This window comes from Phytophthora ramorum (assembly GCF_020800215.1).
Source record: "Phytophthora ramorum isolate Pr-102 chromosome Unknown Phyram_PR-102_s0003, whole genome shotgun sequence".
Lineage (NCBI taxonomy): Eukaryota > Oomycota > Peronosporomycetes > Peronosporales > Peronosporaceae > Phytophthora > Phytophthora ramorum.
In genome coordinates this window covers 4,809,294-4,831,677 of record NW_027150649.1, presented here as the reverse complement: position 1 = coordinate 4,831,677, position 22,384 = coordinate 4,809,294, and the positions used below count along the sequence as shown (strand labels likewise).

Here is a 22,384-nt window from a genome sequence, read left to right as displayed (position 1 = left end):
TATAGATGAGTGCCGTATCGCGCCCCAGTTTGAACCCATTCGAATATGGAGTGGACGCAGACGCTGCGCCAGGTCTTCCAGGACGTGCAGCTGCAGGCCGTGGAGGCCAGCGGCTTCCTGCGCAACCCGTCGGGCGCGGTCCACCAGCGGACGCTCGTGCCGGCGGTGCGGCGACTCAACGCGCTGTTCGCGGACGAGGTGCGGGACGGCCGCCGGGGCGTGGTGGAGGAGGCCTTCGCCCTGTTCCTGGAGGAGATGTGGCTGGCTGTGGCGCGCGTGCTGCTGGCGCCCAAAGTAGCCGACGTGGTGCTGCTGGCGGTGAGCAGCTTCGTGGGCGAGTTCCTGTGCGGTAAAGGCAAGGGGAAGGGCAAGGACGAACTGCGTGCTGAGCTGCTGCAGAGGCTCATGGACGCCACCAAGGCCGAGGACCGCGTCGCGAGGCTGCGCGCCTGCCACATGCTGCAGATCGTGACGAACTGCCTCCAGGTTATCGAGTAAGAGAGGGAAGAGGACAGAGGGAAGGACAAGAAACTAATTGAGGGCTCAATAATGCAGGGACGAGTTGAAGACGCAGCTGAGGGAGACCATGCTACGACGACTGGACGACAAGCTCACGGCCGTGCGGATCCAGAGCGTGTACGGGCTCAAGAACCTGCAGGGATCCAGTGAAGACGAGGAGGTGACCCGTGAACTGAGGAAACTGCTGGTGTCCGACCCGTCCAAGTGAGTTGCAGGCCCTTTGAGAGGGCTTTGCTGTATGGTTTGCTGATAGATGGTGTTTGTTGGTGTAGGGACGTCCGCAAAGCGGCGCTGATGAACTTGGCGGTGACCGAGACGATGTACCAGGACCTGTTGGTCCGCATCCGCGACGCGAATGACGATGTGCGGTATGCGGCGTTCCGGACGATTGGCAATGCGATGTCGCTGACGGACATTCCGATCAATGACCGCGCGCATCTGCTGGACCAAGGGCTTCAAGACCGAGCGGCACGTGTGAGAAGGGCGTGCGAGCAAATGGTGCTGAAGAAGTGGTTCCCAGAATGCGATGCCTCGCCGGTGCTGCTGCTGAAGGCGTTGGATATTGAGCAATATCCTGCAATCGGATCCAAGGTCTCACGACTGCTTCTGAAGCATTTCTCGGAGCAACCACGAGCGATGCTGGAGAAGGAAGGCGTCGTTGAGTTCAACGCGCTGGAGCTCATGTCGGAAAACAGCGAGGCATTCAACGCGGAAAGCATTTTCTTCTGGAGAGAGCAGTGCTACTACTACCAGAAGATCGACAATGACCCGGACAAGACGACTGCACTTGTTCCGAACATGTCGGATTTCACCAACCTGCTCGTGACTACGTGCAAGGCCGAGGGCGATGTCCTCTTCATTGCGCAGCAGTTGCTAGAGCTGGGGCACTTGCTGGATTATCAGGATGAGTTTGGACGCCGCAATTTGCTGGACTCGCTGCGTAAGCACTTCCCTCTCGTTATTTTGTGTGTTGTGGAATGATCATGCTAATACTTACGATGCTTTGGTGTGCAATGACATGCAGAGAAATTGCTGCAAGAGCTGGAAACTGACAGGCAACTGATTAAAGGCATTATGGAGTTGATGGCCTTTGCGTACTCGGGAAGTTCGGAGCAAGAGTTCATCCAGGTCGTGGCGGAAATAGTCTCCGACATGTATGACCCAGTTGAGGCAGCCAGCCAAGATATCTCGTTATCGCAGCAAGAAGACTCCGATATGTCACTGTCGCAGCAGCAGACTGAAAAGGAGAGCTCAGCTGTCAACTTCGGTCCTCGATTGCACAAATTGAGTGAGGAAGAGCGCGAAGCAGCTGAAGACAAATTCGAAGAGCTGGAAAAACGTCTTGAGTCGCTTGATTTTGACTCTGAAGAGTACAACGAGGTCCAGGCGGAAATGTTGCAATTGGAGACGCTTCTGCAGGACCCACGAGTGCTCAGCTGGCTCCGATGCCTGGAAATTGTGGCTCAATTGCTGAAACTTACGTCACACAATCTGAGCGATCCAATAGTGGAAGGAATGGGTCGGTACATCCTGCCTGCTATCGACAGTGATGTGCCAGCCTTGCGTGAAGCCGGCTTGGAGAATCTCGGGTTGTTCTGCCTTCTTGACAAGCGTCTCGCTGAGCGATATTTGATCGTGTTTTGGCGGGCGTTAAATAACCCAGAAGAAGAAAGCGAAGTGAAGCACACATGCGTGCAGGCCATCCTCGACATGGCGTTTAGCTTCACTAACCTACAGCCGCATATTTTCGGTGTAAAACAGGCTGGAGATGCTGCTGCTGCTGCTGCTGCTACTGGAGAAGGTGAAGGTGCTGCTCATGAGATTGATGCTCAAGATGGAAGCAGGGATGAAGACAAGAATGAAGACACAAATGAAAACAAAGACATGGAGAAGAGCGACGAGGCTGAGCCAGTGGCGGTCCCCGAGAAGCTTGATCTGGACACTATTTTCATCGGCCTGGGACAGCTGATCACCGTCGATGACTTGGAGCTGCAAAGTACAATTGTGGAAGGCTTCTGCCGACTTTTCATGATGAATCGGATCGACAATATCACTGTGCTCGCCATTTTGCTGGAGACTTACTTCAGCCCGACGCTTCAGAAGGTGCAGCAGCTCGGTGAACACGGCTTTCAGTCGCGTTCTCTGCAGCTCCTGAGCATCTTTTTCCCGGCATTCGTCATGGCGACAGCGGCAAACTGCATGCTGCTGGAGGAAGCCGCCACGCACTTGATCCAGAAATCCATGGAGCAGCTTGAAATGGAGAGTGATTCCATGCTCGACCTTGGCGCGTGCGCCAAATACGTTACGCATCTGCTGGGCCACAACGAACAAGAGGAAGAGGCGGCAGCGGAGGCCGTGAGGGCATCGCGGAAGAAGCGTGCGAAAAAGCCTGAGAGACGCCGCTGTGCACACCACAACCGGATTGGTATCACGATTTGCCTGGAAATGCTGGCGCTGGAAAAGGTGACGGCGACGCCGTCCATTCACCAGGAGGTTATTATCTCGCGACAGAAGGCCCTTCTGAAAATGATTGCGTGGGTGGAAGTCACGCTTGATGAGCAACGGTCTGCTGCTCTGTTCAAGTACTTGCTGAAAGAGATCACTTCTACGTGCTTCAACACGCAGCGCGGTCTGCTTCGCAGTGCTGAAGCTGTGTTCAAGCGCGCGTCGACGAGCTTCTCGGAGCAAAGCACGAACCAAGGCGATAGCGATGATGGCCAGCAGGCGTCCGCCCTGGAGCAAGACCAAACGTGGGCCCTCGGTCTCGTGAAGGAGCGCGAGGAGGTGTTGCACAAGGTGCTGCTGACGGCGAGCGAGAAGCACGAGCAGCGGCTCAAGCAGGAGGAGAAGCAGAAGAGAGCCCAGCGACGGCGGACAGCGCGGTACGTGTCGTCGGGCTCGTCCGACTCGAGCGACAGTGAGAGCGACGAGGACAATGACGAACCGGCCGCCGCACCGGCACGTCGTGAGCTCTCCTCTCGCCGGAGCAAGACTGCGGCTGTGAGCCGCATGCACGAGAAGGAGGGCGAGTTCGAGGCGAAGATAAAGCAGGCGCTGCAGGACGACGACGCGGACGAGGGCGAGTCCGAAGATGAATACGAGGAGGAGGACAGCGAGAGCGGATCGGACGAGGAAGAAGAGTCGGCGGCCGACGAGGAGGACGAGTCGGCGGCTGAAGAGGACGACGAGTAGGTCTGCAGTTTTTGATGGCACCAAGAAAGAGTGTCGAGTTGCGCTGATGCAACGGTGAGTCTACAGCGCTGCTCACGTGTCGAGTCATTTCGTTGCCCTGAAGAATAGCTCACCACGGGCTGTAGTTCGTGGGCTCCAAGTGTCCGTCCGATGCGACAGCTTGTGACACCTCCACGCGCTGATTGACACGTCGGTCAAACTTTGCTTCACTGCTGTCCCAGGAATCGACGCACGTGCGCGCGTGTCGAAACCTGTTTGCAACGGTTTCCGTTGCACTGGGGAACTGGGGCGGACCAACTGCTTCATTACTGCTAGGCAAACCCCGACGCTCGATAAGCGAGCACTGCTGTAACCTCTCAAAAATCCGTGCCTACCATCTTGAGAATTGCGCGTCATGTCGATTCCCATACAAATCAACCGCTTTTCAAGCTTCAAAACCGACCCCGATCGATGGCAGAGGGCGAAACCTCATATGGCTGCTGCCCTAACCGGCAGAGAGAACGACGCCGCACTCGCTCATTTCCCCGCCGGCTGCCAGACAATCACGAACTGGAGTCGCCATGTACCCGCCGCCCAGCAGCAGGAGTCCGTTCCCGCGCCATGCCTCGTCCTCAGGGGACGCGCCGCTCACGGCCGAGCGCGCCATGATGGACCAGATTCGCTCCAAGCTCGAGCGCGCGCAGCGGCGACTGGCCCACACCGCCCCCAGCAGCAGCAGCAGCAGCAGGTACATCCCGTCGTCCGAGTACAACAGCGCCATGCACAAGCCTCCAGTCACGAGCGTCTTGATGGAAGACATGCCAGCCACAGCCTCCAAGCACTACAGCTCCAGAGCTCCTCCCCCTTCGACCAGGACGAGACCCCCACCGTCTTCTAAGTACGCTGGAATGCCTCCTCCTCCGTCTTCTAGGTACGCAGGTATGCCCCCTCCGTCTTCCAGGTACGCGCCACCCCCTTCCAGTCGCCGACCGCCGTCGTCCAAGTACGACTCGAGATACGCCAATCAGCAGTATAAGAGCAGGTCCAAGTACTCCAAGGGGGAAGACTCGGACCCGCTCAATGGCGGGCCTCCCCCCATGTCCACACCCTACCTGGTCTATTCCAGCTCGAGGCCGCCCATGACGGGCTCGCACCATAGCAAGAGCAGTCGATCACCGACGGAGCAGAAGCACAAGGAGGAGAAAGTGAGGCACCGAGTGCAGCTGAACGGGCCCCCGTCGGCCATGCGCTCGGGAGTCGCCAAGCCGCCAAGTTCGCGCGTCCGCTTCGAAGGACACGAGACGGAGCTGCGCGAATCGATCGAAAAGTTCGAGCGCGACAGTGAAGCGGAGCGGAAACGCCTTCACCAGCAGAGAAAAGAGCGTGAGGCGCGTCACCAGCGCCGCCGCGAGCAGGAGCTCAAGAACGTCAACGCGCGTGCCAAGGGGTCGGGACCTTCGTCGCCGATCGCAGCTGCTACTCGCGGTCGACGCTCGGCGTCGGTGGAGAAGCCACCGAACTCGGCCATCAAGCTGTCAGCGTACGAAGACATTGCGCAGGCCATCCCGACGTCCCCCGTGGGGCGTCCGCGACGCAGCTCCATCAGCAACCCCCCGCCCAAATCGGACATCAAAGTGTCTGCTTTTGACGACCTCGTTCCGCGACGTCGTACTTCCGCTGGTCAGGACAACCCTCCCGAGCCATCGCAGCCGGCTGACGCTGTTGAAGACGAAGCTGTGGCTACTCCTGAGCCTGCTGCAGGTGACACTGACGCTGACCAGGAGCGACCGTCCGAGTCCGATAACCAGCAGCCCATTGAGCCGCCGTCCCCTGCAGTGAAATCACCACCAGCGTCGGTGGTACCGGAGCACGACAATTTCAGCAGTTCCGACGAAGAAGACAGTGGCGACACGTCTGGATTTGAGTCCGACGACAGCTACATCATGTACTCGGACTCTGAAGCCGAATTATCGACGGGCTACTCGATTTTTGACACCCTGGCGGTCCCAGAACACCAAGTCGTGTACGAAGATGCTACAGATTCAGACGATAGCGATTCCCCGACTGACGAGCCCAACGTCGGTAACCAGGCCCCTGAACCTGAAGGGAACAACAGTGTACCATCCCCTCCAGCCTCCGAGCTATCCACTGTGAAGGAAGAGGAAGACGAAGTGCCTCAACCTGTGTCAAGAGGAGTCACAGCGAGAGACCTTGCGTTCATGGCTTTGGGCCGTGCCAGCAGTTGCTCACTTTCAGACCTCGGTTCGCCAGTCTCGTCCGCGAATGGTAAGGAGTCCCCACGGAGCAGCATGGTGCCCATGTCGTACACACCAGCGTCATCTGCATTCCCTCCATCCCGCTCACTAGGACGGCCGCCGGTTCCTGCGACGACCGGTCACACCCGTAGTAGAAGAGTGCCGCCACCTTCATCGTCAATGTCGAACTACGTTCCTCGCTCACGCACTAGAGCGCCCATGGATTTGAAGAATCAGTTGCCGCCATCAATTGGCGTACTCTCCGGGTTGTCGAGTGGGTCCTCGACCTTCGTGATGGACCCATCCAGCTTCTACCAGGTGACGTGGAAGACAGGCGAGTTCGCTTTCTCAGTGCAGCGAGTCTACACGGAGGAGAACGAGTACGAGTTCGACGACCGGAACCAAGAGCCGCAGTTGTTTTTGCGCATGCTGCTCAACACGGAGCGCAGTACGTGCAGGAGTTTCCACGATGTTCGCTTGGGCGACGTGCTCATTCGGGTGGGCGACAGCTACGTCTCGGACCTTGGGCTCGAGGGATCCGGCACGGTGCTGACCAAGTTCTTTGCGAGGCTGACGGGGCAGACCCCAATCAAGCTCACGTTCCAGCGAATGTACCCTAGCGATTGGGAAGGAGGCGTAGAGCTGTGAGGCGTGTGCCAAAGTAAACACGCGTTCTGGCGATGAAGTGGAAGTGCAAGACGACAATAAAGGAGAAAAATGCAACGTTGATAATTTTTGCTTCGGTGCGTGTTAGCTGACTGTCGACTGCATGGCGTTCCTGGCTGCATCCGTCTGCGGAGTTCCCGACTTCTTTGTACAATCTTCTCAGTGACTGTCGATAGTCATCTTCCGTATCCTCGAAACTAACGACTCGCTGCTTACACTTCTCCGTGCCGTGTGGAGCGGTGGCGGACACGCTGCTGCCGTCCGAGTTCTTGCCGAAGCTTGAGAGGCAGAACGAGGACGGCGCTTGTGTTGCTGAGCAAGGTGGCTCGTCGGGTCAACGCGGATAGCCGAGTCGACAGCGTCTGCGTCTGAGTGAAATAACTCGGCGCCTCCAGCCACCACACTGCTTTGACTGCGTGAGGTCCGTAACGATCGAGGCTGGCACTGTTGTTGCGGTAGCCTGGAGGCCGAGTGGTGTCGCGACATGATCGTGAGCAGTTTGTTGTGCTGCTCTTCATGCTGCCGCAAAGCAGACCGATCGAATGTCGTCCGTGCAGTGAGAATGCGACGCAGTATCTTCTTGTTCTCGTCCAGGATTTTCGACTGCGCTCGTGATCGGACGCGAGCTGCAGCAGACGTCGCGTTGGACGCATGCAACATCGTTGGTGCGTTGTACTCGACAAAGTTGTTCTTCATAGTAGCTGAGCCACGCGCATAGAGAACGTGGCTTGCTGCCGACTGCGGGACCTCTGGGAGGGGCTGCAAGCATTCGTGACTGGAATGCGCTGGCTCAGGCACCACGATCGTATTCCTGTCATAGTTTCGCGCTGTGGCGCACACTGCGACTTTCGAGCGTCGTTGTGGCGCACCTCGCTTCTTTTTCACTCCACTGCATGGGGTCGCGGCTTTGGCGTTGTCCAGCGCGACGAGCTTCTTGATCAGAAGGAGGTTGTCGCGGTCGATCTGCTTTTGGCGCGATTTCGCTGCCGGGGACTTGGACCGCGCCACGAGTTTGACGGAGCTTGAGGCATTCCAGTTCGCTTGACTTGTGTGGATGCGATGAGGGTGCGCAGAGGCCGCGAGGGCGGACGAAAGGGCCCGTGTAGACACCGCGCTGGCGGACTGGATGAACTCGACGCGGTCGCGATGCGCTTGCCACTGCGATTCGCGCCACCGGTCGTCCAGCACGCGATTGCACGAGCTCCAGCCTGCTCGTGTCATGTTAGCGCAAGTGCTTCAGTTGCATGCGCTCACAATACCGCCAAGACTGAAACTATTTTAACAAACAAGTTGCAGTTCACTTCAACTTGCCTTCCAGGCGTCTCTTCCCATTGGTCGAAAATGTTGTACCTGTCAAACTCGATCGCAGTTTGAAAGATGGCTTCCCTTGAGCACGCCGACTCGCTGCCGCCCGTGAGCGCGCGCGACGCGTCCTACTGGCTGGCGGTGGCCTCGGCGCCGCCGTCGTCCCGCTCGGGCGCCGTCAGTAGCTCGTCCATGTCCTCGTCCACGCGCAGTCTGGACGCCAGCAGCTTCCTCTTCCGCGGCAGCAGCTTCCTGGATGTCTACAGCAGCAACAAGAGCCTCTTGGAGCCGCCTCCAGCGTCCGATTCGGTCCCTGCGCCGCCTCCTTCGCTCTACGACAGCACCTTCTTCGCCCCCACACGGCCGGAGGCCACTAGAGGACGTAACAGAAAGCACAGTCATGCCACAGACAGTAAGAAGCCTGTAGTGGTGGTTGAAGAAGTGTACGAGCATCAGAGGTATCAGATGGTGCTAGGCTGGGGCTCCAAGGGCCATTTACTGCCACTAGACCCGGACAAATACATGCGCGTCGTGCGCCATTCCATGCAGAGACGCAGACGACGCAGAGCTCAGGACGACGGCGTCCTGCTCGAGTGGTTCCCGTCCTCGACGTTCCCGACCATCCTACTGCCAGAAGCAGAGAAAACAGGTGCCAACACTTTGAAGCAACGCAGTCGGTCAGCGACGAGTGCGGGGTCCACAGCTACTAGGCATCCTGCGCCCCAGACTGCGACGTCCGTGTCAGGGAGTTCGTTGGTGGGGCCCAGGTGGGAGTGGGCGAGTCCGTGGCACCTTGAAGTGCTGGTTGACAGCCCCAGTGAGGCGGTGGACGGGTGGCAGTACGCGTCCGGCTTTTCGCATTTCACCCCGCGGCCGTCGCTCCGCTCTCGCGGCAGATCCATTGACTCGCTGAGCCAGTCGTCCCAGGCAGGTGGAGACATGCCGTCCTCGTCGCCCGCGAGCGCCTCAGGTAAGCGACTGCGCGTTCGGCGACGGAAGTGGGTGCGCTATCGACGTCTGCGCTCGGGGCGCAGCAGTCTGTCGAGTGGAACGTCTTCCAGCGCCTTTGACGATGCTTTCCTGGACTCTATGAGCGGCTGGCTTCGCAAGAGAGGCCACGTGCGCAAGAACTGGAAGGCGCGCTACTTTGTGTTGGAAAAGTCGGTGCTCCGCTACTACACGGACCCCTCGTGCGCGAAACTCAAGGGAGAGGTGTTACTCTTTCACCCGCAGACTCGTGTGCACTATGTGGACGTGCATGTGGCGGGTGGGCGTGACGCGAGCTTCGCTATTCAAGTAGGCCCGGAGTACACGTTATTGCTGCAGGCTGCACAACTTCGCGACCGTGAAAACTGGATGTACTGCATCGAAGACGCGCTGCTATGCCGGGACTCGTATCACCCCCAGGGGATGACTAGCGGACCAGGTCCATACTTTGATTTGCGTGAGAGCGTGGCGCAACGAAGACTGCTGAGTGCAGAGGCGATGGCACTTGACGGGAGCTCCTTCCAGGACAATTTGGGTGGGATTAGCCACGCGCACGGAGGTGCAGTCAGTGATGAACTCAGTGATGAAGAGGAATACGATGACCGGAGCGAATCTTCTTCGTCGCACAGGCAGAGAAGGAGTAGCCACCACGGTGGTAGTGACAGCAACGGTAGTGATGTGCTTCGGCTCTGGGCCTCGCTGCATGCCAAGCCTGGTGGTGTACTAAGCGCCGTGAGTTCCGCGTCACCTACGTTGCGCTCTCTTCTACGGGCATGCGATCAGTTTCTTGCAAGTCTCACTATGCGGCAGCACATTGCTGGCTTCTTAGTCGTGTTTCGCCAGAAATATGAGCACCCGGTAGCCTCGTCAGTGACGACCATGGGTACGTCAGCTTGGACACGCCTCTCAGAACCCTGGACACCGGTCGGAGCTGGAGGAAACGAGTCGGACAGTGATCAAGAGCTTCGAGAAGGCTCTTTAGCTGCAACTCCTCAGGAGCTTCAGAATGTTACGACTCTGCAGGACGCCCGCAGCTTGCTAGCCCTAAAGAACTATCGCTTCTTTTTGGAGCGGTCGCTGGAGCTCATCATGGAGCATCTGTCCAAGGTTGCAAACCCGAGCACACCGAGAGAGCTCGGAGACGCTGCACTCAACGGAAAACGTGCACCTACGGATGACGAGTGGGCTCTGGCTCGTCGTGCCGCGCTATACAAACTGGAGCGGCGGACGTTCATCCCTCTGCAAGAGATTATCTACCAGCTACTAGGGGCTGGAATCGGGCCTGGGCGCCAAAGGCAGGACGAAGAGGAGCGTTTTGAGCGACTTCGTGCGATGGTAGCTGCCCAACCGCAGAGCTTTCTGGAGATTCAGCCATCACATCAGTCGCCGTCCGATTGGAAGTCGGCGATCGCTTTGCTAAACTCGATGGACAACTACTCGCTGCCGTCCGAGAAGGCTGCTGTATTGGTGGAGGTGGCGCGCTGTATTTATGAAACCCACGCAAGGGAACATGGTGTCAAAAGTAAAAAGAACTCGAGCTCGGGCCAGCAGAAGCAACCGGCTCCCATGGCGGCTGACGACTTCCTGCCCATTTTCATCTTTGTCCTGGCGCGTTGCCGCTTGCGCAGCGTGATTGTGGCTCGACATTTGATCAGCGAGACAATGATCACAGCTTTAATGATTGGCGAGACTGGATATTACGCGACAATGCTGGAGGCAGCGATAGGATATATCGCGGCGTTTGATGGAGCTGTCAAGGCTGGTGGGTGTGCCAGCCGCAACAGCGGCAGTGGCAGTACAGCTATCAGCGGCTGCTAGTGCAACAGTGAGATTGACTTTTTACTAGGTTGCAAGGACTACAGTTCACGTCTGTACGTCTGATGACAAACCCTTCACAGTGGCGATATCCTGTTCTCGAAAAGGAAAACACAAATGGTGAAATTGTGACAGCTAAGCTTACAAAGCTGCTGCAGCAAACCCGTGACGGCGCAGCAGCATCGCCAGTGAATTTGCCGCTGCGAGTCGTAGCTTGAGAATGTGAGAGTGTAGACGCAAGTTAGAGGTGTGTTCAGAGCAACATGTTTCTCGAATTGGCTAAGGATAAGCAACAAGTGGGGTTGCGTCCGATGCAGACTCGATAAACGCTACCTGTGCTCTGAAGGACCACTGCGTATTATTGCAAGCGGGACGACGTTGTTGCCCTTAAGCCTGATGCCGGACACGGTGAAGACGCCATTGGCCGATTGTGACAATCAATTGCACACAGCCATGCTACCTAGTGGCAAATATTATACTTTTCACTTGCACGCAGCACTCAGCATTGAGCTCAGCTTGCTTTTCCTCAGCTAGAGCAGCCGTAAAGAGAAGGGGACCCTCGTAGAATTCGAAATGGCTTGTCGATATTCGTAGAGGACACACTCTCTTCACTACAGCACTCGACTGCACATTGCTTGTTTGCTTTGTGTCCGTCGGCAACGACAATCTGTCCCTCGAGTTTAGCAACCAGAGCCTCAGCTGCAACCACGTCGAAGATCTTCGGCCAGATTCGTCTCGCCGTCGAGCGCTTGCTCATTGATGATACAGGCTCGACTAATGTGCGTGTTCCGTGCTCAAGAAGGATGCGCGACCCGAATCGATCGTAGCTTGGTCAACGGGAAGATCATAGTCGCTACAGAAGCAGGCCACGAGCAAAAGGTAGATCGAGCGCCTCAAGCCACTAGCCGCTAGATATTCAGCGGAGCCCAGTCGCAGACGGCACACCACTTTCGCATCGCATCGCCGGTGGATAGGCCGAGGGGTATCCAGGCAGCCAACCTCGAATTTGGCATCTCATAGCTGGCGGTCTGCTTGCTCGGACACCGGTCCAATCTCACTCTACGAGTGTCCTCCGCTTGCGCTGCATAACCACGCGCCGTCGATCTTTGGAGGACGCTTCGGCCCGTCTCTGATCCCCGATAGACGCCATACAATATGACAACCACCAAACCGTCACATGGCTACATCCCTTTTGCACCGAGACTGGAGCTCGGCCTTTTGCCGCACAAGACTCGGCCGGGCCCAGCTGCTGCCTCTCTCGGATCACGCTGTCTCGACTAGCGTTGCTTGGCAGTCAGCAGCAGCAGGCACGACTGCTGCTGATGTCGGGCACCGCCTGGCGCGCGCCATTGAAGTGCACCGCAGATGGCTCGCTCAGCGTGACAACCCCCTCCCCCGCCTTTGTGTACCTTTCACTATGGTGTGTAAACCCGCTGTGCAGATTCCGGGACCCGACGCAATTTGCACTGCCACTTTTGCAGACCCGGTGCCAAACCAGAGAAGGACCCCGCAGTAAACGGCGATGAGCACATTCCAGGACCCGACGTCCTACGACTGCCACTTTTGCCGCTCCCGACGCGTCTCCCTCGCACCACCGGCCCAGCGACGACGTCGTGTGCCAGATACACGCGCCAGCATCGCTTTCTCCAATGTGGAGCGCTTACAAGACGATGGCCCCACGCACGAAGCACGCAAACAATGCGGGGTCGGTCTCTGGTGCTCTGTGCAGCTCGCTGCTGGAGGTTATGGCCGCACCTGATTATGAGGCCATGTGTGGGGTGCCAGAGTATTCCACTGCCCGGCCCAGGCTGGGCCCCGCTGCCGGTCAGGTCAGCAGCAAACTCCAGCCGCAGAGACCGAGGACAAGGAAACTCAATTGGCGGCAAGTGCTCCACACAGACCAATTGTCGAGGCCATCTCCGTCTCGGGTTCCGCTCGCTTGCTTGCTCGGTTTTCCTTCTTCGCCGCCGAATCCCGACGTCGACGAGTCTTTCTTTGCGAATGCCGACGCGCAGAGCCAATGCACACGGCCGCAATCTCGCCTATTAGCGGGGCCCGCTTCAAGATGCGAGCCATCCGCGGCACGCACGACTGACGACCGGGCCTGCGGCGCCCAAGGCTGCTAGTGCGGCAGCTGGAAGGGGGAGTGGAATCCACTCCACTGGGGAGTGCGCTGATACGAGCGAAAACGTAGGACAGGGACCAATTTTTCCGCTCTCTCTACAAGTACATCCGGCAGCACGAAGCCTAACAGGCCGCTTGCAGAGCTGGCCGTTTGGTGGATGGTCGTAATCGCCGAGCATATTTCATGCGCTGCAGACTGTAGCCAGCAGATTACGGGCGCGTTGAGGTTCTCGGCGCGAAACCTGCTGGCAGTTCATGTAACATGCCCATATCCAAGCTGTATCCTACGATAACTTTACCATTGCCATGCGGCAGTGCTAGTGTTGTACAGCATCCGGTAGGCAACACGCAGTAAACACAGCTTTGCCTGACTTGACCTAGCCAAAATTTCGCATAGGCCTGCTTGTCTGCGACTTTTTTCGAGCAGCACCACATGCATTGAGCTCGTTTCCGAGCGTTCGAGGTGAGACTGAGTGAGACCGAGCTGGCCCTTGACACTGGAGATGTCCCGCAGGACTCGACAGAAGATCGCAGGGGGAGGAGCGCCTCGGTGGGTTCCTGCCAGCTTGAGGATGTTGAGTTGTTGCTGAAGAAAAGAGTTGGACGAATTACCGATAGTGCCAAAGCGCTCCGCAGATGGCTACATGTAAACCTCTTCGACGTCATACTATTCCCCCATTGTATGGCATACGTCACCTGACCAGGATGGACCGAGAGCTCTTCATCCAGCAGCTCGTGGAGGCGCTCCAAGAGAACTCGTCGGTTGTCGGTAGCGTTGCTTCATTCTCACCACCATCTCCTCCACCGTCTCGAGATGCCTCAGAGGGCGATTCCAGCTCCGAGAGCGCCGTAGAAGTCGATAAATCACCCCAGGAGCTCACCGGGCTTTTCCTCCCCGGCACGTTCTTGGCTCCCAGCGGCGATAACGAGCGACTGGCGCGAGATGCGTACGTGCAACTGCAGTTTGACTTCCCGCAGGTACAAGACGCGTCGATTGAGGCTCTCGCTGAGCTCTACCGACGCGTGGCTGCTGACAAATCGACTGGTCTAGAAGCTGCTGAGGTGTCCATCACTGCCACGCTACTGGATGGCGTGGCGTTCCTGAACGACCAGGGGTCGTCCTTTGGATCTACTGAAGTACAGAGATTAAGATGCTGCGAGGCCAGTGGGTTGCTCGCGGCGTCGCTGCTGCTGCTGGTGTTCCGCTCGTGCTTGGAGACGCCAGAAGACCCACGAGTGGATGCGCTGCTGTCGTCGCTGGTAGTGAGGCAGCTGGACAAGAGAGATGAGCGTTTGGTGGACAAGAATGTCACCGCTCAGGAAAAGGGGGAAGAGGACATTTTTGTGGAGAAATTTGCAGCTCAGGAAGACCCGGACGACCTGAGCGAGATCTACGAGGGCCACTTGCCAGAGCTTCGCCCTCATACCATACCCATGTGGACCCAACAGACAGCGTCTTCCTCGACGGTGTCACTTGTCGAGAAATTGAGGTATTTGTCGTCCCACACGTTCTCATCGTCGTTTGAAACAGTCTCCATGGAGAAGTGGGAGCAGTGGCGCCTGGATGACGAGCTCGTTGCAATTATGCGTCTACTAGTAGATCACCCCCCTGAGCGCGCTGAGCTGCACGAGGCGGGGGGAACTGGGCACAAGGCTGCATCGACCTCTCTCTACGGGTCACGCGGCGAGTGGAGCAGATATTTGTACGTGTTACGAGATCGAGTGTTGCGTTTTCCTGGCTCTAGTCGCAATGCGTTATGGCGGCTGAAGGAGCTTGTTGAGTTTCTCCAGAAGCGACAGACAGTAACCACTGCAACGAAGGACTCGCAGCATCGAGTTCAGCTACCGCAACACCTAGTGTATCGCGTGCTGGCTGAGCTAGCCATTGCGCGCGAGTTCCATCAAGGTGCGGCGCAGCGCGCACAACAAGGGTTGGCGCTGGCCATTCAGGAATTGCTGCCGCTCATCGCGCAAGAAATTCACCAGCTTGCTGCAGCCCCAGGAGCTACTAGCCACCAGCAGCAAATGACCACAACAGAGGACGGAAACGACCCCGCGGAGGGTGCTGGTGATGACGATGGAGATGACGAGCTAGCCGTGGTGTTTCTGCAGCTCCTGCACTTCATGCTCTTTGCATCGTCCAATCCACGCACAACCACCGAGAAGCTCCACCAGAGCGGCATGTTGCGAACACTACTCTCACTTCTGCCAGCAGCACCGTCTAGCAGCACAGATAGCGAGCAACACACGCAGCATTTGGAGAAGCGCTGGTTTCCCGCGTTGCTTCGTCTCCTTGGTGAGTGTGCGCTATGGCACCCGGGCTTTGCTGCGTACATCGTACGTGTCCCTAAGTTCGTTGGGCTCGTTCCAACCTTGCGAGAGCGACTCGTGGCCGAGGATGTCCTTCTCGCACTCGCGTTCCACCAGCACGAGGTGCAGACCCGCGTCTCGGTGGCAACGGTTGACATTTGGGAGATCTTTACATCAGACTCGGTGTTCCCGCAGCAGTGCGAGTCGTATCTCGATGCGATGAAGAAGGTGGGCGACTTTTATTGCGGGTGATCAAGTGGAGCTGCTCTGACATTGTTGTTGTGTGTTGCTCATGTAGCTGCAAGATGCTGTGTTCGTGCTGGACTGTTTGGAGAAGGTTCTCCCGGCTTTGAGACCCGCGATGCAACAGGAGCTGCAGCGCAGTCTGAAGCAGATCTACGCCGGCTTCGCGCGGTCGTTCGAGTACCCGACGTTCGCAGCCGCGGATGCCGCTCGTCAGCAACAGCAGTTCGAGCAGCAAGCGCTGGGCCGTGATGCAGCGGATAGTGACAACGAGAAGAAGGAGAGGAAGGAGGAAGACCGCGGCCAGGCGGAGGCGCTGCAGTTTACGGCGCTTCGGAACAAGCTGCGGCAGACCGTCAAGGCGATGTTGGCCGCGCTTTCGTCGGGCTCTGCAATAGCCCACGTAAGTGGCCGTGCGTCGTCCAAGCTAGACTAGAGTCGTCTACAAATTGTAGCCATTTTGTCCACCCCTGTCCAAAACCAGTCCGCATTCTATTTCATGACCCAACTGTCCTGGTGACGGCGGAATCAACATCACCTCAGGCAGCTTGGGTGGATGACTTGAAGCGTGGCATGGCGAGGCTCTGGCTCTGCCGCAGCCACCGAGACTTCGTGGCAGCCACCTTACCACCTAAGCGACCTCCCACGGCAACCACGTGCAGCTGATGATGCTCGGTACCGCTCGCGGCTCCCACTGTGCAGCTAAATGAAACGGGTGCCAGGCGAAGTGGACTGCTCTAGCTTGGTGGGCTGGCACCGCTGCAATTGTTGACCGAATCGAGAGGGAGGCACTGCTTGCATATTCGCATTAAATAAACTCTACATATCCACACAGGCTGCTCTACCCCTCGCAACGCTAGCGACGACTTAGAACAGACACTCCAGCAGGTCCTTGAGGTCCTCGTCAGAGAGAGCTTCTGGGTCCGCTGGTGCGTTGAGGAACGAAAACTGCTGGAGCTGCTCCTCGACGGGGGGCAGGAACGTCAACATGTCCACGAAGTCCTCGACGGGGAATTCGTCGCACGGAGACTGCGACGTGAGAACGGGGGACACCACCTTGGCGGCCTGTTGCTGCTGCTGGATCTGCCGGCGGTGCTGCTGCTGCCGCGAGCTGCGCGAGTTCGCCGGCAGCGGCACCGAGCGGTGCTGCGTCTTCATATGCCGTGTGAGGTTGCCAGCGGTGCTGAAGGTTTTGCCGCAGCCGACGACAACGCACGTGTGGATCGAGCTGCCGTTGTGCACCTTCTGGTGCTTGGCCAGCATGTCCTTGCTCGTGAAGATGCGCGTGCAGCCGGGCACGGGGCACTCCATCTTGTCCAGCGAGTGCAGGCGCTTGTGGCGCGCCAGGTTGCCGGACGTGCTGAAGCGCTTGCCGCAGGACTTGATGGGGCACTGGTGCGGCTGCTCGCCCGTGTGCGTCTTGAGGTGCTCGTGCAGCGTGAACTTGCGGTGGAAGCGGCCGCCGCAGAGCGGCACGGGACATGCGAACGGCCGATCCTGCTGCGAGTCGCGGAAGCGCGGCTGGCTCATCATGTTGGGGCGGACGGCGGTGCTAGCGGACATGGCGGTGCAGTGCAGCGGGGACGAGGCGTTTCGACAAGTGGGCTCCAAATCGAAAAGTGAGTTGAGGCGAGTGCGATACCTGAGCTCGCAGACATACAGAGGGTCCCCAGACTGGGAGTGCAAGAAAAAAGCACGCGTCAGCCCATCTCACTGGCCCGGCTCTCGTCCTCCATGTGTTCGTGTAACAGAGCTGAGGACACATCAAAAGCGAGCAATACGCTGATGGCGATCGGCTTCGCGTGTCGGCGCGCGAACACGACCTCGGCGCGACTAGAGCGCGCCTCGATGGACCTGCCCGCAATCCGGTTCTGCAATGCGCCTAGGCGCCAAATAACAGCGACGCTAAAAAGCTTAAATCCTTGCACGCTACTACATGTACATGCAGTACTTCCCAAGCGGAAGAACCTCCTTTTGACACACTAGTGTCGCGGCATCCGTCCAACTATCCTTCCACCAACGCGTCATCAACGGCAACAACACGACGCAGGAACCCACCGAGGCGCTCCTCCCCCTGCGATCTTCTGTCGAGTCCTGCGGGACATCTCCAGTGTCAAGGGCCAGCTCGGTCTCACCTCGAACGCTCGGAAACGAGCTCAATGCATGTGGTGCTGCTCGAAAAAAGTCGCAGACAAGCAGGCCTATGCGAAATTTTGGCTAGGTCAAGTCAGGCAAAGCTGTGTTTACTGCGTGTTGCCTACCGGATGCTGTACAACACTAGCACTGCCGCATGGCAATGGTAAAGTTATCGTAGGATACAGCTTGGATATGGGCATGTTACATGAACTGCCAGCAGGTTTCGCGCCGAGAACCTCAACGCGCCCGTAATCTGCTGGCTACAGTCTGCAGCGCATGAAATATGCTCGGCGATTACGACCATCCACCAAACGGCCAGCTCTGCAAGCGGCCTGTTAGGCTTCGTGCTGCCGGATGTACTTGTAGAGAGAGCGGAAAAATTGGTCCCTGTCCTACGTTTTCGCTCGTATCAGCGCACTCCCCAGTGGAGTGGATTCCACTCCCCCTTCCAGCTGCCGCACTAACAGCCTTGGGCGCCGCAGGCCCGGTCGTCAGTCGTGCGTGCCGCGGATGGCTCGCATCTTGAAGCGGGCCCCGCTAATAGGCGAGATTGCGGCCGTGTGCATTGGCTCTGCGCGTCGGCATTCGCAAAGAAAGACTCGTCGACGTCGGGATTCGGCGGCGAAGAAGGAAAACCGAGCAAGCAAGCGAGCGGAACCCGAGACGGAGATGGCCTCGACAATTGGTCTGTGTGGAGCACTTGCCGCCAATTGAGTTTCCTTGTCCTCGGTCTCTGCGGCTGGAGTTTGCTGCTGACCTGACCGGCAGCGGGGCCCAGCCTGGGCCGGGCAGTGGAATACTCTGGCACCCCACACATGGCCTCATAATCAGGTGCGGCCATAACCTCCAGCAGCGAGCTGCACAGAGCACCAGAGACCGACCCCGCATTGTTTGCGTGCTTCGTGCGTGGGGCCATCGTCTTGTAAGCGCTCCACATTGGAGAAAGCGATGCTGGCGCGTGTATCTGGCACACGACGTCGTCGCTGGGCCGGTGGTGCGAGGGAGACGCGTCGGGAGCGGCGAAAGTGGCAGTCGTAGGACGTCGGGTCCTGGAATGTGCTCATCGCCGTTTACTGCGGGGTCCTTCTCTGGTTTGGCACCGGGTCTGCAAAAGTGGCAGTGCAAATTGCGTCGGGTCCCGGAATCTGCACAGCGGGTTTACACACCATAGTGAAAGGTACACAAAGGCGGGGGAGGGGGTTGTCACGCTGAGCGAGCCATCTGCGGTGCACTTCAATGGCGCGCGCCAGGCGGTGCCCGACATCAGCAGCAGTCGTGCCTGCTGCTGCTGACTGCCAAGCAACGCTAGTCGAGACAGCGTGATCCGAGAGAGGCAGCAGCTGGGCCCGGCCGAGTCTTGTGCGGCAAAAGGCCGAGCTCCAGTCTCGGTGCAAAAGGGATGTAGCCATGTGACGGTTTGGTGGTTGTCATATTGTATGGCGTCTATCGGGGATCAGAGACGGGCCGAAGCGTCCTCCAAAGATCGACGGCGCGTGGTTATGCAGCGCAAGCGGAGGACACTCGTAGAGTGAGATTGGACCGGTGTCCGAGCAAGCAGACCGCCAGCTATGAGATGCCAAATTCGAGGTTGGCTGCCTGGATACCCCTCGGCCTATCCACCGGCGATGCGATGCGAAAGTGGTGTGCCGTCTGCGACTGGGCTCCGCTGAATATCTAGCGGCTAGTGGCTTGAGGCGCTCGATCTACCTTTTGCTCGTGGCCTGCTTCTGTAGCGACTATGATCTTCCCGTTGACCAAGCTACGATCGATTCGGGTCGCGCATCCTTCTTGAGCACGGAACACGCACATTAGTCGAGCCTGTATCATCAATGAGCAAGCGCTCGACGGCGAGACGAATCTGGCCGAAGATCTTCGACGTGGTTGCAGCTGAGGCTCTGGTTGCTAAACTCGAGGGACAGATTGTCGTTGCCGACGGACACAAAGCAAACAAGCAATGTGCAGTCGAGTGCTGTAGTGAAGAGAGTGTGTCCTCTACGAATATCGACAAGCCATTTCGAATTCTACGAGGGTCCCCTTCTCTTTACGGCTGCTCTAGCTGAGGAAAAGCAAGCTGAGCTCAATGCTGAGTGCTGCGTGCAAGTGAAAAGTATAATATTTGCCACTAGGTAGCATGGCTGTGTGCAATTGATTGTCACAATCGGCCAATGGCGTCTTTACCGTGTCCGGCATCAGGCTTAAGGGCAACAACGTCGTCCCGCTTGCAATAATACGCAGTGGTCCTTCAGAGCACAGGTAGCGTTTATCGAGTCTGCATCGGATGCAACCCCACTTGTTGCTTATCCTTAGCCAATTCGAGAAACATGTTGCTCTGAACACACCCCTAACTGGCGTCTACACTCTCACATTCTCAAGCTACGACTCGCAGCGGCAAATTCACTGGCGATGCTGCTGCGCCGTCACGGGTTTTGCTGCAGCAGCTTTGTAAGCTTAGCTGTCACAATTTCACCATTTGTGTTTTCCTTTTCGAGAACAGGATATCGCCACTGTGAAGGGTTTGTCATCAGACGTACAGACGTGAACTGTAGTCCTTGCAACCTAGTAAAAAGTCAATCTCACTGTTGCACTAGCAGCCGCTGATAGCTGTACTGCCACTGCCGCTGATAGCTGTACTGCCACTGCCGCTGTTGCGGCTGGCACACCCACCAGCCTTGACAGCTCCATCAAACGCCGCGATATATCCTATCGCTGCCTCCAGCATTGTCGCGTAATACCCAGTCTCGCCAATCATTAAAGCTGTGATCATTGTCTCGCTGATCAAATGTCGAGCCACAATCACGCTGCGCAAGCGGCAACGCGCCAGGACAAAGATGAAAATGGGCAGGAAGTCGTCAGCCGCCATGGGAGCCGGCTGCTTCTGCTGGCCCGAGCTTGAGTTCCTTTTACTTTTGACACCATGTTCCCTTGTAGCTTCTCGGACTAAGCTAATACTGTAATTCATTATCAGGGAAATGTTACGTATGCAACACCAATCTTATGTAACCGTACACGTACAATTTCCAAACCCGCCCATCCAGTCCACAAGTAATGGCCTTCTCGTTCGGCGCCACCGCGGCGGCGCCCGCTTCCTCCGGTACGCCTCCCCCTCCGCCATCACCTCCCATGCGCCAACACTAACCCTATCTTCATCCACAGGCTTCAGTTTTGGCGCAGCGCCAGCGCCAGCGGCCCCCAGCAGCTTCAGCTTCGGAGGAAACTCAGCGGCTCCTGCGGCCTCCAGCGGCTTTAGCTTTGGCGCGAAACCTGCCGCCGCCGCCTCCAGCGGCTTCAGTTTCGGTGCTGCACCAAGTACCTCCACCCCTAGTCTTTTTGGCAATGCTACGCCGGGTTTCGGAGGCCTCAGCTCCACACAACAGCAGCCAGCAGCCCCCGGAGGCTTCGGCTTTGGTGCCGCTGCGGCCCCAGCACAGCCGACGTACGTGGCTATTGACTGCAATTGGTGCGACTTCGTATCTGACTGTTTTTGTGTGCTCAGAGGGCCCCCTATCACGCTGGAGACGGCGTTTGAGGCGCTGCCAGACGACGTGAAGAAGAACATGACGCAGTTCCACGCCTTCCTCAAGGAGCAGGACCAGTCGGACGCCTTCCTCAAGACGGTCTCGCCTCGCCAGATGGAGCTGCTGAGGGACAACATGGCTCGCCTGGAGCAGCAAGTGCTGGCGAGACGCAACCGCCAGGACCGCCAAGCTGCCGCCGTGCAGCACGTGCGGCAGGACGTGCGGCAACTGCTGCACCAGGTAGACGCTGCGACGCTGAGTCGCCGCAGTCTCGAGAGCAGCAGCAATGGCGGCGCGCCCAACATGTACCACGTGATGCGACGCGTGGAGATGCCGTCGCCCTACTACTGGGAGCTGCTGAGCCACTACGAGCAAAAAATGGCGGCGATTAAGGCGGAGATCCAAGATGTGGAGGCGCAGTTCAAGCCGCTCTACGATGGACGCAGCGGCGGTACAGCGCCTGCACCGGCCCAGCTCCAACAGATTTTGCTCGCGCAGAATGCAGCGCTCATGCAGGCCGCCGCACGCGTCGCAGAAGTCCATGAGAAGGCGGAGGAGATGCGGCAACTGTTCCTGGCAAAGATGCAGGAGGACCTGGCTCGGCACGGCGAGAAGAACCCGGCGGCCTTCCAGAACCCCTTCGACAAGCGCAAGAAGAGCAGCGAGGCAGACAAACGCCAGGCCATCGACAAGATTCGGTTCCGAACCAGCGTGGCCCCCTCGATCGTGACTCCTTCACAGCCGGCGGGTGCTGCTCCTGCTGCCGCCACATCGGCGTTTGGATTCGGAGCGGCAGCTCCTGCTCCAGCTTCTACTAGCGGCTTCAGTTTCGGCGCCTCTGCTGCCCCGGCCAAGACGGTGTCATTCAATCTCGCAAGTAGCACGGCCACCTCCGTGGCGCCTCCCAATGCAATGACGAGCATCACGGCCGCACCACTGTCCACGACAGCAGCGCCTGCAGCGGGAGGCTTCACGGCGCCCACAGTATCCACAGGTGGGTTTGGCAGCATCACTTCGTCGTTCCTCCCGCCCGCCACCGCTGACAGCACAGCCGGCAACAAGCGCAGTGGCCGCCCAACGAAGAAGCGGATGTAGAGTACAAGGGCGGAGGAAACACACGCTGATTGACAGCGTCCAGCAAGCAGGCAAAGAGGAAATTAATATCCAAGCACAACGCGACTCTCTTGAGATACACGTTCATGGAGAAAAGAGAAGAGTGTACTAATATCTTACCGTCTCCCTTCCCTCTTCAAGCTAGAAAAGAGAAAACAAGCGAACCGCAAATGAAGTGTAGCAATGAAAGCACCAAGACTCACTTGGCTGAGTGTATCCCTCGCT

At 57.9% G+C, this 22,384-nt stretch overlaps 7 protein-coding genes across 7 annotated transcripts; 5 read left to right on the top strand and 2 right to left on the bottom strand.

Annotated features, from left to right (window-relative positions):
* Positions 1-45: 45 nt before the first annotated feature.
* KRP23_4562 (Condensin complex subunit 3) lies at positions 46-3,711 on the top strand (the record flags this gene model as incomplete). The annotated part of the gene is made up of 4 exons (XM_067889534.1): positions 46-494; positions 556-723; positions 792-1,459; positions 1,544-3,711. The coding sequence occupies 4 exons, from the start codon at positions 46-48 to the stop codon at positions 3,709-3,711; spliced, it is 3,453 nt and encodes a 1,150-aa protein (XP_067748687.1).
* A 560-nt stretch (positions 3,712-4,271) lies between these two features.
* Positions 4,272-6,593, top strand: KRP23_4561 (uncharacterized protein; the record flags this gene model as incomplete). Its single annotated transcript, XM_067889533.1, has 1 exon — positions 4,272-6,593. One exon carries the CDS (start codon positions 4,272-4,274, stop codon positions 6,591-6,593), a length of 2,322 nt encoding a protein of 773 aa, XP_067748686.1.
* A 177-nt stretch (positions 6,594-6,770) lies between these two features.
* On the bottom strand, positions 6,771-7,832 carry KRP23_4560 (uncharacterized protein; the record flags this gene model as incomplete). The annotated part of the gene is made up of 1 exon (XM_067889532.1): positions 6,771-7,832. The coding sequence occupies one exon, from the start codon at positions 7,830-7,832 to the stop codon at positions 6,771-6,773; it is 1,062 nt and encodes a 353-aa protein (XP_067748685.1).
* A 156-nt stretch (positions 7,833-7,988) lies between these two features.
* KRP23_4559 (Ras and Rab interactor 3) lies at positions 7,989-10,721 on the top strand (the record flags this gene model as incomplete). Its single annotated transcript, XM_067889531.1, has 1 exon — positions 7,989-10,721. The coding sequence occupies one exon, from the start codon at positions 7,989-7,991 to the stop codon at positions 10,719-10,721; it is 2,733 nt and encodes a 910-aa protein (XP_067748684.1).
* Positions 10,722-13,547: 2,826 nt separating this feature from the next.
* Positions 13,548-15,831, top strand: KRP23_4558 (uncharacterized protein; the record flags this gene model as incomplete). The annotated part of the gene is made up of 2 exons (XM_067889530.1): positions 13,548-15,380; positions 15,451-15,831. 2 exons carry the CDS (start codon positions 13,548-13,550, stop codon positions 15,829-15,831), a joined length of 2,214 nt encoding a protein of 737 aa, XP_067748683.1.
* A 431-nt stretch (positions 15,832-16,262) lies between these two features.
* Positions 16,263-16,958, bottom strand: KRP23_4557 (Zinc finger protein 410; the record flags this gene model as incomplete). Its single annotated transcript, XM_067889529.1, has 1 exon — positions 16,263-16,958. One exon carries the CDS (start codon positions 16,956-16,958, stop codon positions 16,263-16,265), a length of 696 nt encoding a protein of 231 aa, XP_067748682.1.
* A 3,618-nt stretch (positions 16,959-20,576) lies between these two features.
* On the top strand, positions 20,577-22,141 carry KRP23_4556 (uncharacterized protein; the record flags this gene model as incomplete). Its single annotated transcript, XM_067889528.1, has 3 exons — positions 20,577-20,622; positions 20,685-20,964; positions 21,025-22,141. 3 exons carry the CDS (start codon positions 20,577-20,579, stop codon positions 22,139-22,141), a joined length of 1,443 nt encoding a protein of 480 aa, XP_067748681.1.
* Between the last annotated feature and the right edge of the window lie 243 nt (positions 22,142-22,384).